The 18427-nt window shown below is 28.3% G+C and overlaps 1 protein-coding gene, 1 long non-coding RNA gene and 1 pseudogene across 2 annotated transcripts; 1 reads left to right on the top strand and 2 right to left on the bottom strand.

The window, feature by feature from the left end:
* The first annotated feature begins 11 nt into the window (after positions 1-11).
* On the top strand, positions 12-1931 carry LOC126550748 (ATP-dependent DNA helicase pif1-like). The gene has a single exon (XM_050202817.1). It carries the CDS (start codon positions 12-14, stop codon positions 1929-1931), a length of 1920 nt encoding a protein of 639 aa, XP_050058774.1.
* A 1404-nt stretch (positions 1932-3335) lies between these two features.
* Positions 3336-8506, bottom strand: LOC126551192 (uncharacterized; annotated as a pseudogene).
* A 1881-nt stretch (positions 8507-10387) lies between these two features.
* LOC126551193 (uncharacterized) lies at positions 10388-10926 on the bottom strand. The gene is made up of 3 exons (XR_007605060.1): positions 10798-10926; positions 10542-10712; positions 10388-10464 (listed from the first exon to the last, which is right to left on the bottom strand). It is a non-coding gene; the product is annotated as an uncharacterized LOC126551193 (long non-coding RNA).
* Positions 10927-18427: the final 7501 nt, after the last annotated feature.

The raw sequence follows: 18427 nt of genomic DNA, 5'->3' as shown, positions 1-18427 counted from the left end.
TATTAGGTCGTATGTACACTGTTCATCCTAGAAACGATGAATGTTTTTATTTGCGACTGCTGTTAGTAAATGTACGTGGACCGAAATCATTTGCGCATTTGAAAACTGTGAATGGCCACCAATGCCAAACATATCGAGAAGCACGTCAACTATTGGGTTTGCTGGAGAACGATTCTCATTGGGATTTAACACTTGCAGATTCAGTTGTTTCATCAAATGCGTACCAAATACGAACGCTGTTCGCAATTATCATCACCACATGTTTTCCTTCACAACCAATTCAGTTATGGAACAAATACAAAGACGCCATATGTGAAGATATCTTGCATCGCTTGCGTATTCAAACGAATAATCCTGACATCCAAATAACCAATGAAATCTACAATGAAGGATTGATTCTGATTGAGGATCAATGCTTGACTATTGCAAACAAGCTACTGATTGAAGTAGGAATGATTGCGCCAAATCGATCGATGCACGATGCATTCAACCAAGAATTAAATCGAGAGCTGCAATACAATGTTGATACATTGCAGGAATTCGTTAGAAATAATGGTCCGTTGCTGAATGAACAGCAAAAACAAGTATACAAAACATTAATGCAAGCGGTGGACAATAATACTGGTGGTCTATTCTTCCTGGATGCACCTGGAGGAACAGGGAAAACATTTGTCATTTCATTGATTTTGGCCACTATTCGATCAAGATGTGACATAGCTTTGGCGTTAGCATCATCTGGAATTGCGGCGACTCTTCTAGATGGCGGTCGTACTGCACATTCTGCGCTTAAGTTGCCACTCAATTTAAACATAATTGATACTCCAACGTGCAATATTTCCCGATCCAGTGCAATGGGAAAATTGTTAATGCAATGCAAGCTCATTGTTTGGGATGAGTGCACAATGGCACATAAGAAATCACTTGAAGCACTTAACTTCACACTGAAGGATCTTCGGAGAAATAACAACATCTTTGGCGGCTTGATGATATTGTTGGCAGGCGATTTCAAGCAGACGTTGCCAGTAGTTCCCCGTGGAACGCCTGCAGATGAATTGAATGCTTGCCTAAAGGCATCACCTTTATGGAATAACGTAAAAACATTATCGCTAACCACTAATATGAGAGTTCAACTTCAAAATGATCAAAGTGCTGCACAATTTTCCAAACAATTGTTAGATCTTGGAAATGGAAAAGTCCCAGTTGATGCGACATCTGGATTAATTACTCTTACCAACGACTTTTGCCGATTTGTAGACACTCAATTAGTTCTTATTGAAAATGTTTTCCCAAACATTAGTGAGAATTATAAGAATTATGCTTGGTTAAGTCAACGAGCAATTCTTGCAGCAAAGAATAATGATGTCCACGCACTGAATTTCACCATTCAATCAAAAATTGCTGGCGATTTGGTGACATACAAATCCGTTGATTCAATAACAAATTCCGATGATGTAGTAAATTATCCAACGGAGTTTTTGAACTCTCTGGAGATACCAGGATTTCCACCACATAACTTGCAACTGAAAGTTGGTACAGTTATTTTGATACTGCGTAATTTGAATCCACCGCGACTTTGCAACGGTACTCGACTTTCGGTAAAGAGACTTATGCCGAATTTAATTGAGGCAACCATTATTAACGGAAAGTACGCAGGTGAAAATGTATGTATTCCTCGAATACCAATGATTCCGACTGATCTTCCGTTTGACTTCAAACGATTGCAATTCCCAGTTCGCCTTGCGTTCGCAATGACAATTAATAAGTCGCAAGGCCAATCGCTTAGTGTTTGCGGGATAAATTTGGAAAATCATTGTTTTTCACATGGACAGTTATACATTGCGTGTTCACGAGTTGGGAAACCATCCGCTTTGTTTGTGTTAACGTCAGACCAAAAAACAAAAAATGTGGTTTACCAAAGAGCACTACAATGAAACAATTAAATAACACTTCATTTTAGTAGGTAATTGAAATGAATTTATTACTGTTGTGAAATGAAATAAATATTTTCCTTTTCAAATATATAACAAAAAAAATTTTTTTTCTTTATCTTTTAATCACCAAACGAAATGTTACATAAAACGAATCTGGTGGCGAAACGGAGTTCGCCGGGTCTGCTTGTATAGTATAATATACAGATTTTTAGATTCTGAACGGAGTGATGAATGTATTGATTTTACAATGATGCATGTTTTTTTTTTTTTGTTTTTTTTTTTGTGTCTGTGTACAGCATTTTTTTTTTTGAAGTGTCGATAAAATTTTTTTGGCCCTATCAAAATACTTGAAAATTTCATACAAAGTTCCTCATATGTTATTCTTATAGTGATTAAAAAATTATAAGAACACATAGGCACAATTTTTTTTTATTAGCATTTGAAGTTCAAATTTTGACGAAAATTCGTCAAAATTATGAATATTTGCAAATTATTTTGTAGGTATAATTCATAAAAATGTTTGTATAGGTAGCTAAGAGTTGAAAATTTAATACAAGATTTTTCATAAGTTTAGCTTACAATAATTATAAAAGAACTTAAATTTTGGTGTATTCAGGCCATTAAAACATAAACCACCTTTTTCACCAACAACTGGAAATTATATCCTAGGCTGACAAATCATCTTCGTTCAGAATCGTTTTTCGTATACAATGATACCCATCACCCAGATAGCAATTTCATATTTTCACAATATGTTGAACATATTTTTAAAGAAATATTTATATTGCCACAATGTTGTTCATAGGTGTTATTTAAATTGTATAAATATGTTTTGAATGTTGTCACAATAACCCATGGCAGCTAAGAAAATGTGGTAATAATATTTCTTTAAAATATTTCATCAATATACCTATAAATATTGTATGGACATTAATTTTAAATATTGTAGTAACATTTTAAAATATTATTGTCCCAATATTTGTTTGAAATGTTTCAAAAATATTTCTATAAATATTGTGTTAATATTAATTTTAAATGTTGTGGTAGCGTTTCAAAAGATTATTGTCCCAATAATTGTTTAAAATATTTCAACAATATTTCTATAAATATTATATCAATGTAAATTTTACATATTGTAAGAACATTTTTATATAATTATTATATCAACTATTCCAATAAAAATTGTAACAATAAGTATACTTCTTTTTATACTTAGTAAGTATTACTTGTTTCTATAAAAACTTCAGTTTCAAACAAGATCTGTGAAATTGATGATAGTATTATTTTAACAACAGCCATTTAAATAATGTATTATGATAATAGTCTTTCCTATAATAAGATACAATATAAAACACATTTATATTTTGTATTAAAGAATATTTATATTATAGATTTATGGTTTTATTAATAGAATTTATTGAAATTAATAAATTTCATATTTATTATATTTAAATAATATAATACAGTATAAAACGTTGCACATACCTATATACATGTACATATGTGCACTATGGTGACTTTCCATTACATTATATTATTATAAAATTATAAAATATTATTATATCATGGCCAAAAGAATATATTAAGTACACATAAAATGTTTATTTTAATTGTTAGCTGATGGGTTGCTTTTTTTTTTTGAAATCCTGTTGGGTGCCTGTGCTAACCACTTAGCTACAACAGTAGATATTTCGTGGTCTGGAGTAGTACTGAATTTTTTTTCTTTTCTTATAGCATCTAAAAAAATACAAATTAAAATTAATAAAACCTATATTATTAAAAGAAGTACATAAGAGTACATTCTCTTTCATACTAACACATAACATATCCTATTTTAAATTTAGAATTTTTTAGTCAGTTTTTAGTGTGGGAAAGGATATGATTGTAGGAATGCATGTATATGTGTTGAAGATTTATCACTAAAACCAGGGTGGTCATACACAGGGTGGTTAACACACTACAGACCAATGCTTAATCTCAAAATATATCACTTTAGTGACCGAGGCCAACTACCATGCTACACAGTTAAGAATAATCAAATTTTAATATTAAAGTATTTTTTTTCACACACTATTAAATTAAAAATATTAGTAAGGGTATATTTAAAAAATTTGTTATATCATTTAAAATTTTAAATGTCGAGTAAGTCTTAAAAAAATTATAAAATTAAATATTACCAAATAATAATTGACAACAGCTCAATCCATAAAATTTGGATTTTCCTTTAAAACCCAAAAATGAATAGTTTTGAAGAAAGGAATCTTCACACATTCTGGACATCATGCGGCGAACTGATTCAGAAATACTTTTCCCAACTAATCTTGCCAGCATTCTTACCTAATGTTTCAAAAATAAAAATATTACAATTTCCATGAAATATTTCAATATATTTCACATGATCAAACTGTTTAAATGATTATTTTTTTAATTATTAAACATAAACGTATAAAAATCACTTAGGTACCTCGTTATTTTTTATGTTAGTATCCATCAACAATTGTTCAATTTCATCTAATTGGGTTGTATTTGATATTGGCCATTTTAACTCTTGGATATCTATAATATTTTGTTGTACACTGTTGGAAGGAATGTGTGAGGTATTCATTTCAATAGTTTGGATAATTGTTTTTAAGGAATCAATTGAATAAGAGAGAAGTTTCACATCATACTTTAGATTTATTAATGACGATTTCACAAAACTAACGAACTCTATAAAAGAAAAAATGTTTTGATTCTTATTTAGATTTAATTTACTAAGTTTTATTAATTTTAATTACCAGCATCATTATTTGTGTTTGAATGTTGCAATTGGACCAATACATCAGATTTTGGTGTACTTTGAAATAATAATTCATCAAAATCTGTTGAATCCAATATAACATATTGAAAAAATTAGGCATAAGAGTACACAGCACATTAATTATTATACATACATTATATTAATAATTATATATTTTTTTAATCTAAAAACCCATATATTGAATAAAGTTAGCTAATTAATTGAATGTCTAGAGTTAAATGAAAACTATTAACAATTAACAAGATATTTTAAAGCTTTATACACAACTATTACATGCACCTAAATTATAATTAAATACCTAAATACAAGTGAGCAATAGTTTACCTGTAACCAATGTTAAATTATCATCACAGATATCTGCTGTCTTAGTTAGAAATTCTACCTTTTGAAGCTTTTTCCATTGCTTCTTGAAGTGATTCTAAAAAAATATATAAATTTATAGTAATATGATACAATTTTCAATAATAAATAAATTTATGTTTATTATTTGATATATATTATATTTATATTTATTAAAGAAACAAACTATACTACTTTATTATATTATATACAATATATTAACCTATTGGTGAAGAACTTAGTTTTCTAGCTGGAAAACGGTCAAATTCTGACCTAGTTGGTTCAGTCTGATTTTGTATCATTGTACCTTTGTGCTTTATACATTTTTTTGGCCATGCACAAAAACCATCTTTGTACCAATTTGTTGGCACCGCAGCAACACTATTGTCATTTTGGAAAACAACTACAATCCACATCTTAATATTTACTGAAAGAAAAGTTAAAAATTTTAAAATCTATATTACTGTTATAAAGGTGTATTAATTATATATACCTTTAATCTATATACAAAATCTCTGTTAAAAATTTACAACTTATTATCTACAAATAAAAAATATACAAATAATGAAATATATTATATACAGTCTATAACATGCAGACTGCAGATGATGTGTGCATAAGTGGCATTGCAATTTGTTTATCATTAGAAACCAGAATGATCATTTTAAAATGGATATCAGTTATTTTCCAGTATTGCAAATCAGTTGATTTATTTTGAACTATATAAATATTTAATTTTGAAGATTTCAATGGGTTTTCATAAAATGGTTGTTTGCTTAAAAACTTATACCCAATAATGACTTGCTCATTTGTATCAATAAGGTGTGCAATATTAACAACAGTTACTATATCACCTCCATAAGTTAATACAAATCTATCCGCAGTAGTTTTTAATTTAATAGTAAAATTCTTTATCTTCACATTTACCAATTGAGGACCACAAGTTACATTTTCTATTAAAGGACCTAGATTATGATGGTGAACTTTTTTTAATTTAGGTTCATTGAACTACCAGTTGCAATATTTTCATTTGAATATTTCTCATGATACCGCCGAATAATTTGTTGTAAAGGTAGATCATGTTTTCTAATGGAAGTTTTCAAAATCTTCATGAAGTTTTCAAATGGAAAACAAGAACAGAAATCCAGTGGCCCAAAGTTACGATAATCATCAACAATGTGCAACAAACCATGCACATTATGAGAAATATAATGTGATCCATAAATATGCTCAAAACTCTTGACAAAGTAATTTAAAAGTTTTTCAGCATAATCAATTTTATCATTGTGATTTGGGCTCAATAAAATGATCATCGCAATATTTAATGCCATAAAATTTGAATAACAATCTTCAGAAAGAACATTTTTAAGCACTACAGGACCAGTATACAATAAAAACTGCCTGAATTCTGTAGCTTTCCATCTACTTATTTCCATCAGACTTCTAGGTTTTCTTACAAATTCAATAGGAATGCATGATTTAAGTGATAACAACAATTCATTAACTTCTGATACTTGCCTACCGGCTAGACGAACTGAAATGGGTCCTTTACTAAGCCAAAGATTTAAAAGTTTGCGCATAACACCCAACATAACAAGATGCATATAGTCAAGCGGAAATGATTGTACAATATCAAAATTTGGCAATTCAATAAGATTAGATGTAACTCCTCCGTGTAAATGATGATTTGTTTGTATCATATTAATATAACCACAATGATCCCTCTTTTTACTAGGAGTTGCAGAATATGGAAAACAAGTTCTATTTTGTAAAAATTCTCCTGATTGATAACACCTAGTACAAGATGAAAATCCAGTGTGACCTCTAACTTTCAGAACAAAAGATTTAGCTGGAGCATCACAACAAAAAGCAAAAATTATAATTTTCTTTAAAACACCTCCAACAATAATCCCATTTTTTAATAATATTTTACATTCATCAATAAAATATTTTAGATAGTCATTACTATCATTGGGCTTTTGATTACCATGATAAATTCCAATAGGAAAAACATTTTCATAATGTGGATGAATGTATGATAAAATAGGCCATAACTGACTCGAACTACTTTTAGATAGTGGTAACCCATCAACACCTATCACTATTTTAATAATATTATCCAAATTTATTTTATTTGAGTTATTGATAATTCCATTCTCTAACCCAAAATGGTAATATATACCAGGATTTACTTCCTTTATATCAGTGGTAATTGTTGATTTAATATTCAATAAAGTTCTACTATCCAATGGTAACGATTTTAATGGTAAATAATCTTCTTCTTTTAATATTTTTAATAATTTATTTAGTGTTGTATGAGGAACATTACATTCTATAGACCAACTAGCAATTTTATATTGTAAATCAATTTTTGTGGAATCATTATTGGTAGAAAAATTTGATGACTCATTAATATTATTAACTAATTCAGGTGGAGATAAAATGTTATTATTGAGGTTAATATTATATTCTTGATTATTAAATACTGGGGAATTAGATGACTGTGATGTATTAGGAACTTGATTAGGAATTACTTCATTACAAACTTCATTATTATTACTAGTTAATAAAGAAATTTCTTCTTGGATTTTTCTTCGCTTTGTTCTATAGCTTTTAATCATGATTATGAATTTGTAGGTATCTATAATAATATATATTCAAATAAATATTATAGAACCTTAAGAAAATAAATTTATATGGTAGTATTATAATATTATATGATATAATATTTTAAGAACAACTGTTTTTTTCAGAAGAGTTTAATAAATTAATAAAAAGTAATAGCTACACAAAAACTGTAATAAATAGGAACCGAAATAATTGTTGAAACCCATTTTTAAATTTATTTTACATGAAGCCCCGAGTACAAGTAAAGAGCATGTTTCCCAGTCTGGGCTTTTTCCCCCTTACTGCTAATACTTAGGTACTAAATAAATGGCATATTATATAAAATATAACTTACATTTGTCACTGCGACGTCTCAGCACTCAGGCGACAGGGCAGAATGTACTATGTAGATCTGCAGACACGACTGTCAATATTTCGATAACACAATACACGGACGTCACAAACACCACACGACACGACACGATATATTAATGTTCATCGATGACCACAGCCCGCAACGCACGATAATAATTATTATACTAATCACTAATGTCTAATAATACTAATATTATACTTATATATAATAATACAATATATCTATTATATGTATGAACATACGGGCACAACGTATATTTTCCGTTATAAATAGCACATATTCAAAGAAAAATAATTTCGTCTCGGCCGTCACTGGAGTCTACAATGATAACGATACTAACACAGTAACACATTCAACGACAGTACGGTCGATGGCCGATGGGTGTGAATATTGATATTATAGGATACATAATTTTAACCGGCGATGACTTAATGTTTTGAAATATATTGTACATAGGCGATCTGGTACTAACTCAAGAAACTACGGAATTACCTTATTACTTATTAGTTTTTATTTTTGTTTATTTTAAGTGTTGCTAGTATTGGTACCTATTTTTCTTCTCAACGTCGTTTAACGTCGATAACAATAATTTTATACCGTATAATATATTATTATACAAAATTATTATTGTTACTTAATATAAAATAACAGTAATGACTTTAACTAAGTTTTAATATTAAGTACCTATTTTCTGATGTATTCAGCGTGTTCCTACAATAAACAGAGTGATTGGAAAAATATAAAATTATTATAAAATAAAGTTATATTTCAAGCAATATCATTAACGGGGCTAGGCTATGCTAATAATACAGTATTATTATATTTTTTATAACGAAGATCAACGCGTGTTAAATGAACATCATTACAATGTTTCCAAAACAACATTGTTCAAATGATGTTTTTTTATGGAAAATAACATATTTTCTAAAAGACATTAAAAACATATTTCTATAATAACATTAAATGTACATCATAACAATGTTTCCAAAACCACATTGTTCAAATGATGTTTTTTTATGGAAAATATCATATTTTCTAAAAGACATAAAAAACATATTTCTACAATAATTTAAAATTAACATCATAACAATGTTTCCAAAACAATGTTGTTCAAATGATGTTTTTTTATGGAAAATAACATATTTTCTAAAAGACATTAAAAACATATTTCTATAATAACATTAAATGTACATCATAACAATGTTTCCAAAACCACATTGTTCAAATGATGTTTTTTTATGGAAAATATCATATGTTCTAAAAGACATAAAAAACATATTTCTACAATAATTTAAAATTAACATCATAACAATGTTTCCAAAACAATGTTGTTCTAATATGTTGATGATCAATATTTCAATAGGAAATAAAATTAAAACATTGATACAATATTTTTTTAGAAAATATTGCTAGGAATATATGAAAACAATATTTTCACAATATGAATATGTTCTAAATGCTATCTGGGAATCATTTACTAAATATTTAGTTAATAATAAATAAATCACAAACACATTTTACTTTATATAAAATATTTAATTGTTAATGAAATACATAATAATATAATTGTATTTTTATTAAAAAATACAAATTGTTAGTTTTTTGTTATACATATATCACAATAACAAATATCTTAAAAGTGTCTTAATTTATTTAAAATTAGAATTTTATGTTTAAGAATAATGTTATAGTTTTGCTTCATTGATCCTCCTTGTATTTCAATACTAAAATGTGTATTTTCATAAACCAAAACCAAAACAATAATACCATACACCCTGTAAACAAAAAAAAAAAAAAATTGAAATATATACTTTTGAATATTTGGCTTAGTTTGTAATAATTTATCATTTTGATCCTTAATAATATTTTCCAACAAATGTATTTTTTGCTCAAGACGATGATTTTGTTGCACCCGACGTCTATTTTTTCGCGAAAATCTAAAACAGTTCTTTTAATGGAATTAAAACTTTTTTTGGCTCTCTAGGAGTATCAAAATCTTGTTCCTCTAAATCACCAAATCTAGAAGAAGAGCAAAATACCTTCTTTGGAGATTCTGAGCTGTGGAGAATAATTTTCTGTTTGAAAATAAAAAAACAATAATTAATTTTTAGATAACTTATTATTAAGTATTCAAATATATTATTTATTTTAGTTACTTTTTATAGTTGTATTGTGGTGTTACAGGTACCTATCTTACAACAACTTGATTCAATTGTATTTCCTCTGAAACAAAATATATTTAATTTATGATACTAATTAAAAGTTATAATATATAGCAAATCAAATACTTACGTATTAAAATATATATAATGTAGATTACCTATTACATGGTATGTTCAACTGAGGTACCCATCAAAACTAAATCTTCTTCCATTTTTTCATCTAATGAAGTTGTTGGTACATTCTTATCACTAAAATTAACAATGTAATTGCTTTAAAACAAATAAAACATACTTAAGGTATAATAATTAGATACTTGGACACTTACCTATTAAAATTAGTTGGCATGGGTACTGCATCACTCAATAGTGTGTTTTTTGAACCACCCACTATAAAATGTTGAGGATTAAAATGTCTGGAACAAATTTTGTCCCACTTCCCTGCGTTACTTAAACCTAAAGAATCTAGCCATAAATATCGTCTTTGATCTTTTGGAAAACTTGTATTTAAAAAAAAAAAAATTAAATATAATAGAATAACTAAAAATGTATATTAAATGTTAATTCAATAAAATCCATACTTACCGATGAAAATACAAGGCATCGTCATTATTTTTAGAAGTGGAACCACAATATAAGCACTTATAAACCACTTTTTTTTTTTTTTTAGAACCAATTAGAACAAAAATTTTAATATTAAAATATCAAAATTAAATATTCAAAATTTGGCACAAATCGGATTGATAATGATAAAAATTTTGTTTATCATAAATCAGTATCTGTAACCGCATATAACCATTATGGTAACGAGTATACTCTTCGCTCACAGTATACCGTGTACAATAGGTATAGGGATGTCCTATCCATGTATATATTATCTATGACCATAGAGCAATCATTAATCAGTAATCCGATTTGTCCGATAAAATATGCATTATCAGTTGACAGTTATCACAAAAATTTCTCATCCAAAAAAAAATTATTTATTTATTAATTAAAATATTTAGAAACACTTATAAGTTCAACAACCATAAAATATTATTTTCAAAGATCTCACGGGGGGGGGGGTCACCCCTATCGCCCCCCCTCAAATTCAAATACGCCACTTCTATTACTAAAAAAATATAACATAAAAATATATAGTACAGGTACTGCTGTAACGTGTCCGTTCTAGTACTCTAATTGACTTAGAATTATAATAAAGATACCCGACTTTGGATGAATTTAAAGTATTATTTATTACTAATATTAAACGTTGATTTTACACACACAAGTACATACTCTAAGGGCCATTTTATCAATCATCAGTTAAATAGTCGTTTAACTAATCTTGAGTTTAGATTAATTGAAGATTAAAATAATTTTCATTTTATCAATTAAATTTAACCCCCGGTTAAGTTAACTGCGTTTTATAAACCGAAAATTAATTTACCACCAATTGAAGTTAGTAGCACGATAATATAGACATATTTATAACTTCATATTGCTCGATTGTTTACTGTCATCATTTTAATCTGTAGTGTGTTTGTCTTTTTTTCCTATATTTAGATTTTCATTTGGCATTTAACAACAATATCTGGTTTTAATTAATTTTTTTAAATATTTGTATTTGTTATATTTTCATAAATATTTTATACAACATAATGAGTTAAAAAGAAAAGCGAGAACGCTCCATAAATTTTATTAACAGTGAGTTGGAACTTCTTGTTGATCTAGAGGTTAGGCACAACAAAATTTTAGAAAATAAAAAAACAGATGCTGTAACTGCAAATGTTAAAAACAAAACATGGGAACTATTAGCTAAACAATTCAATAGCAAAAGCCTTGATGGATACCGCAGTAAAAAATGTTTGAAGTTGAAGTATGAAAATTTAAAGAAAACAGTAAAAACTAAGTTACGGGATGTGAAATCAAAACCATGTCCAACTGAAGGTGGACAAGCTGTCCCACAGAACACCATTAAAAACTATCTTCTATTGAAGAGACAATTAGATCTCTGAACCCTTTGGCTTTCAGTGGTGCTACTTCACAGTTTGATAGTGACTGTGTTGATGAAAATATGAAAGTAAATATTAACTAAAATTTTATCAATTTGTATAGATTGTAAATCTGTTAAAACATTGTAGAATGTACATATCTTATTAATTTACTTAAATCTTATTTATATATCTTATTAATTATTAATTTATTCAGGTAACAGATGAAATGACTTTGCAAAATAATGAATATAATGATGTAAGTAATTAATTCAGATTGTAATAAATGTATGGATTAAGAATTTTAATTAGTAAATATATTGTTATTGAATTAATGATAGCTAATGGTTGAGGTGTTACAAGATTGTCAAGAAAATAATAGTGAGGTAAATAAATATTGTTTTTGTAATTTATTTTAAAATTATATTAGTACAAATATTAATTATTATAAAACATTAAAGATTTGGATAATATTAGTAATAATATTACTGAAATAAACCGGTCAGATTATACACCAGCTAAACTGAGGACACCTATTTCTTCAATGTTATCAAGCACTATTATTCCTCAAAATCATTCATGTATTGATCACACAACTAATAATATGTATGAGGATGAATCCTGTTCAGACAAAAACTTAGAGAGTAAGACACTAAAATAATGATATATAAAAATATACTTTTATTCATACAATTATAATGTTAATTTATGCTAAATTTAGTTGAAAAACTTCAAGAAAATCAAAATGCAAAAATTAATGTAAATAGTGTTTATAGAAAAAAACAAGCAAAGTTATTATTTTTTATTTTTTGTTTAGTTATTTTAATTTTAAACAATATATGGTTCTATTCTCTAGCATTATTAATACAAATAAAGAATGGTCAGAAGTTGCTGAAAGAAGAACTTGTTTTCAAAAGAAAAGAAAACGCATTGAAGTTGAAAATATTGACATCTGAATTAGCTGTTTAAAAAAAAATAATTTATAATCCAACTGACAAACAAACAAAAATACCAAGCATTTTATATAATAATAATAATAACAAGACTTCTATTTATTATTAAAATCTATTAACTATTAATTATATATTGTTTTTTATGACTTAGTTATATTGTTTATGGTATATAATTTTATCATTTGCTGGTAAAAAGACTATTTATAAAAATGAAACAAGACTGTTCATAATATTATGTTTTTTAAAATAAGTATAAATATCAGTAAATTTAATAAAAATAAAAATTTGCATTGATAACATATTATGCTGGCGTTTTAATTTTTTAATATAATAAACTTGACTTAACACATTCCACCAAAGTGATTCTGAATAATTGTTGATCTTGTTCTATCATTTGTTTGGTTGTTTATATTTTCATTAATTAGATTATTATTGATAGAGTTCATTAGATTTATTTGCTCTTGGATTTCTTGTGTAGTTGGAGGTATATCTTCTTTTTGTAAGATAGTAATATTATGCAAAACAGCTGTAGCTATAATAATTGATTTTACTTTACCAATATTCAAACGGATACCTAATGATAAAACTGGAAACCTTCTTTTCCAGACACCATAAGATCGTTTATTGTTTCAACTGAAACATGGTTAAGTGCCAACTTTTTAGATTGTGAGCTTGGTCGTAATAACTAAATATTTATAGATTTGACAGATGCTCTCTAACAAGCTACTGTCTCCGGGGGGGGGGGGGGTGTTCTCATTTAATTAAAACAAGCTGCTTAAATGTCGAACAGATTTTTGATAATTTCTCTTTAGATACTTCAAGCTATTTAGTTGGTGGAGTGTATATTCCTCAGTTATCGTCAATTCAAATGTATGAATCTCATGCCAGTTCAGTAAATAATTTAATTAATCAATATACCAACCATACTATTATTCATTGTGGTGACTATAACTTACCCGAAATTAATTGGAATATTGACGATAGTGGGTTATTATATTCTTACTCCTCAACTACAAGAGTTCCTTGTATTCCCGAATTGTATGCAACTCATTCGTTCTATAAAATGATCAATATTTTTAATGCCCATGAGTCTCTTTTAGATCTTGTGTTTACATGTAATAAACTTCTCGTAGTCAGTAAATCACTCGAACCGGCTGTTCCTACAGATTCATATCACCCAGCACTTTGCATATCTCTGTCTGATAGTTTTAGTATTACACCATGTGGCCGTATTCAATCATTTTTTTAATTTTAACAAAGCAGATTATTTAAAAATTAGTTCATTCTTGGGATCTTTTGACTGGTATTCTACCTTTCAACCTCTTGATATTGATTCGGCGTTCAACACTTTTTACGATGCTCTACACCAATCTATACTTGATTTTATCCCTAAGTGTACATTCCATAAATCGACATATCCGTCTAGGTATTCCCATGAATTGAAACAAGTTGTTGTACTTAAGAAAAAGACCCACGCAAGATTCAAGTCATCTCTAAGCAGTCATGACTACAAAGAATTCTCCTTTCTCCGTGCTTAATTCAAATACCTTTCAAAAAAATGTTTTCTCGACTATGCCAAACATGCAGATAGCTCCTTAAAAATTAATCCAAAAAAAATCTGGCAATTCATGAACAATAGTAGATCCGACCACAAGGACATCCCTAAAGTTATTTCTCTTAATGGCACCTCCTCTTCTAATGAGCTCGAGTCTGCTGATATGTTCTCTTCCTATTTTTCCTCAGTTTATTCTTCCAAGGTTATTCCATGGGATTTTGAATGTCCTGACATTTACTCTTTTGACCTGTCTAACAACGTTTCTCTAAGCGTAGATGATGTCTTCCAAAAATTATCTGAACTACGTTGTAACAAATCTGTCAGTCCGGATGGCATTCCTGGTGTATTTATTTTCAAGCTTAAGTGCATTATATCTTATCCCCTTTGGATCCTTCTTTGGCGATCACTTGATGAAAGCATCTTCATACACATTCTTAAACTTGGATAAATTACGCCAATTCTGAAGTCCGGATGCCCAACTGATGTCTCCAACTATAGGCCCATCTCAATTTTATCGCATATTGCCAAAATGTTTGAGTCATTTGTCCAAAAGGATGTTCTTAGATCTTTCAATAATATTATTATGGAAGAACAACATGGCTTCCGCCCTGGTCGTTCTACTATCACTAACGCTGTTAGCACGGCTGTCGGCCGTTGTCCCGTCGCGTCGTCGGTTCGTTCTAAGAAATATTTTCCATTTGGATTTGGTCATTATTATCTACGTTATATTTAATGTATGATACATCAAAGCACGTTGCAATTTTACAAGTTAAAGACCGTGAGAAATCGCTTGTTTTAAATTGTTGTAATGAACAATATAGTTTTTTTCGATAATAGTGTAGTTAACAACTTCTTAACTTTAGAATTTGGTGGACATTCGTTTAAAAGTAAAAACGGGAAATCATTATGAGTTTTGTGTAAATTTTTATGGCAGTCGACATCAACTTCTAATATATATCCAACATCAGAATCATTATCAATTTTAGTTACGTCTATGTTTAAGTCATCAACCCATTCAAAATCTTTAAAAAGCAATTCTGTCAACATAGACTTTCAAGATATGTTATCCATGTAATCGGTTCGTTAGAATTATAATTCTATCCTTCAGTATTTGGTATGTTTGCTTTAGCATACCTTTTAGTTGATTGAGTAATATCACCATGAATTGAGTTCTCGATAAACAAAAGTATATTAGAACATTTTAACCTTTCTAATTCGATCCTAGTATATTGAAGCATACAGTCATACGAAAATCCTGGAGCAGTCATATAATGAGCAAGATCTAGCTCAAGAGTAGATAAACATAAGTCTCTGAAATTTTCAAACACGTCAGCTAGTATAGCAACATCAGTTTTTAAATAATGATCGTTATATTCACCTAATGTCTTTATATTAAACACGTTCCATACATTTTTCGCATGTACCTATATAATCGTCATCAGTAATATTTTCATCGGGTATAAAATTCAAGCTTCGAAGGTAAAAAAGAATCATTAAGTTTACTCCAACTATCAACACATTCATAAGGGAAGACTCCTTTTCGTGTAACTAAATCTAACACTTTAATAGAAAATACTTAAATAGTTTCTCTAAACCTCATATTATCTTCCAATACATTTTTCGCTAGTTTACTGAATTTTTTAGCCATAAAACGGTATGTATCAACAAACTTTATGTTAAATTTTGGTGCGATTTCTTTACAAAATGATATATATTTTTTTAAGATGAATTAGGTGTAACATGAATATCTTTATCGTTACAACCAAGTTCTCGAATTATAAAGTGACTGTCATATGTCAGATTATGAAAGAATATTGGTACAAATGATGGAGTAGTTAGTTGAAAATTACATTTTACACAAATACAATCGTCTATAATTTCCAGTTGTATGACAGTGATCTCGAACTTTTAACAATTATTATCTTTAAAATAATAATAAACATTTTCACAAACCTTAGCTTTTTGAAAATGTTTTTCTTCTTTTAAAATTAATTTATTAATTTGTAAATTAGTTTTCTAAATATCATTAATTTTATTTCCTATAGTTATCATACTATTCATAAATATTTTGCTGCATTTTTATTTCTGTATATTACTACTTTTCTAGGAATTTCAAACATTTTTATTATTTTTTTTGGAATAATATTATAGTCAACTTTTACATAAAACCCGTAACTCATAAGTTTATGTAAATGTGTAATATGAGTTTTTGGTTTTTTATCATTTTGAAAAAAAATATCAGGTTGTTTAGAGAGTTGCGTTTTGCACACCAAACTAGCAACACGTATGTTTCGCTTTCGCAGTTCGCGAAATAGTGCTGACAAAGTTATTACATATTTTTTGTTAATGTTAACAATGCAAACCACGGCCTGTCGGGCTGATGGTAAGTTTTTTTAAATCAAATACATTTTAAGTGGGTCACACTCAAACTGACCGAATTACACAATGCATGAAAATATGGACGTCGGTTCAAATCTGCCGCAAAATATAATAATTGATGCTAGTATTTGGACACAAATACAAAACGAAAACGTGACCTTGGAACATATGGTGACGGAATTGCGGTTAAACAATGAGAAATTACAACTTCAGATTTCTGAAATGAACGCTGGGAGCTCCAAAGAAATTTTGAGCCCGTCAAAAAAACCAATCAAACTGACGAAAGAAGTAAACTTCTGAAACTTCTGTAAAAATTCATAAACCACCTCCAATAACAGTATGTGATGTAAATGATTTTAAACAATTAATGATTAATTTAAAACTCGAAGAAGCTGAAGGACACGAGCAACAAATGAAAACTGTGGCTAATGGTGAAATTAAGATAATAACAGGCGCCGAACACCAGATTCTACGAACTATAAAAGTATTAGAAAAGCAAAAAGTTGAGTATCACAGATACCGACTTAAAACACAAAAAAAGTTTAGGGTGGCAATTCGTGGATTACACCCTGAAACTGACCCATATGACATTAAAAGCGAATTATCCGAGCTAGGACATTTTGTAAATAATGTTACAAACATTCAAATTAAAAAAAAAAAGTCGAACCTAACAATAAGTTTAGTGATAGAACTATTGTAAGGCTTCCATTATTCTTCGTGGATTTGGAGCCAAAAGCAAACAACAAAGAAATTTATGATATATTACAAATTTGTGCTTTCATATAATAAAAGTGGAACCTCCAAGGAAAAATAAAGAAGTTCCACAATGCAAAAATTGCCAAACATTTGGTCACACTCAAAACTACTGTTTCAAAACACCAAAGTGTGTAAAATTAGTGAAGGACACTCTTCGCTAAATTGCCCTAAGTCTAAGAAATCAAAGGCGAAATGCGCAAACTGTGGTGAAGGACATACTGCTAACTGGAAAGGATGCATCATTTATAAAAATGCAATAGAAAAATCTCACCCTAAAAAATTGAATTGCTATAACTACAAGGCATTTTAAGTTGAAATTAAATTTAATAGAAATAGGAACGAAGTTGTAATTTGTTCATGTGCTGTTATAAACAATATTAAATAATATTACAATATCTATGTTAATAATATTATTAGAAGTGTTTTAGTTTTAATTAAATTATAATCGTTAAGTGTATTTTTATAAAGATGTCAGATAGTATAGCTTGAGCATTGTGTATAAGACTTTATTTATAAATAAACCGGTTTGGTTAACATCCATGTATATTGCATTTAATTATTATTTATTAGATTATGCAAATATGAAATAGTGTATT

This window comes from Aphis gossypii, chromosome 3 (assembly GCF_020184175.1).
Source record: "Aphis gossypii isolate Hap1 chromosome 3, ASM2018417v2, whole genome shotgun sequence".
NCBI lineage: Eukaryota > Metazoa > Arthropoda > Insecta > Hemiptera > Aphididae > Aphis > Aphis gossypii.
This window is presented reverse-complemented; position numbering and strand designations above follow the sequence as displayed.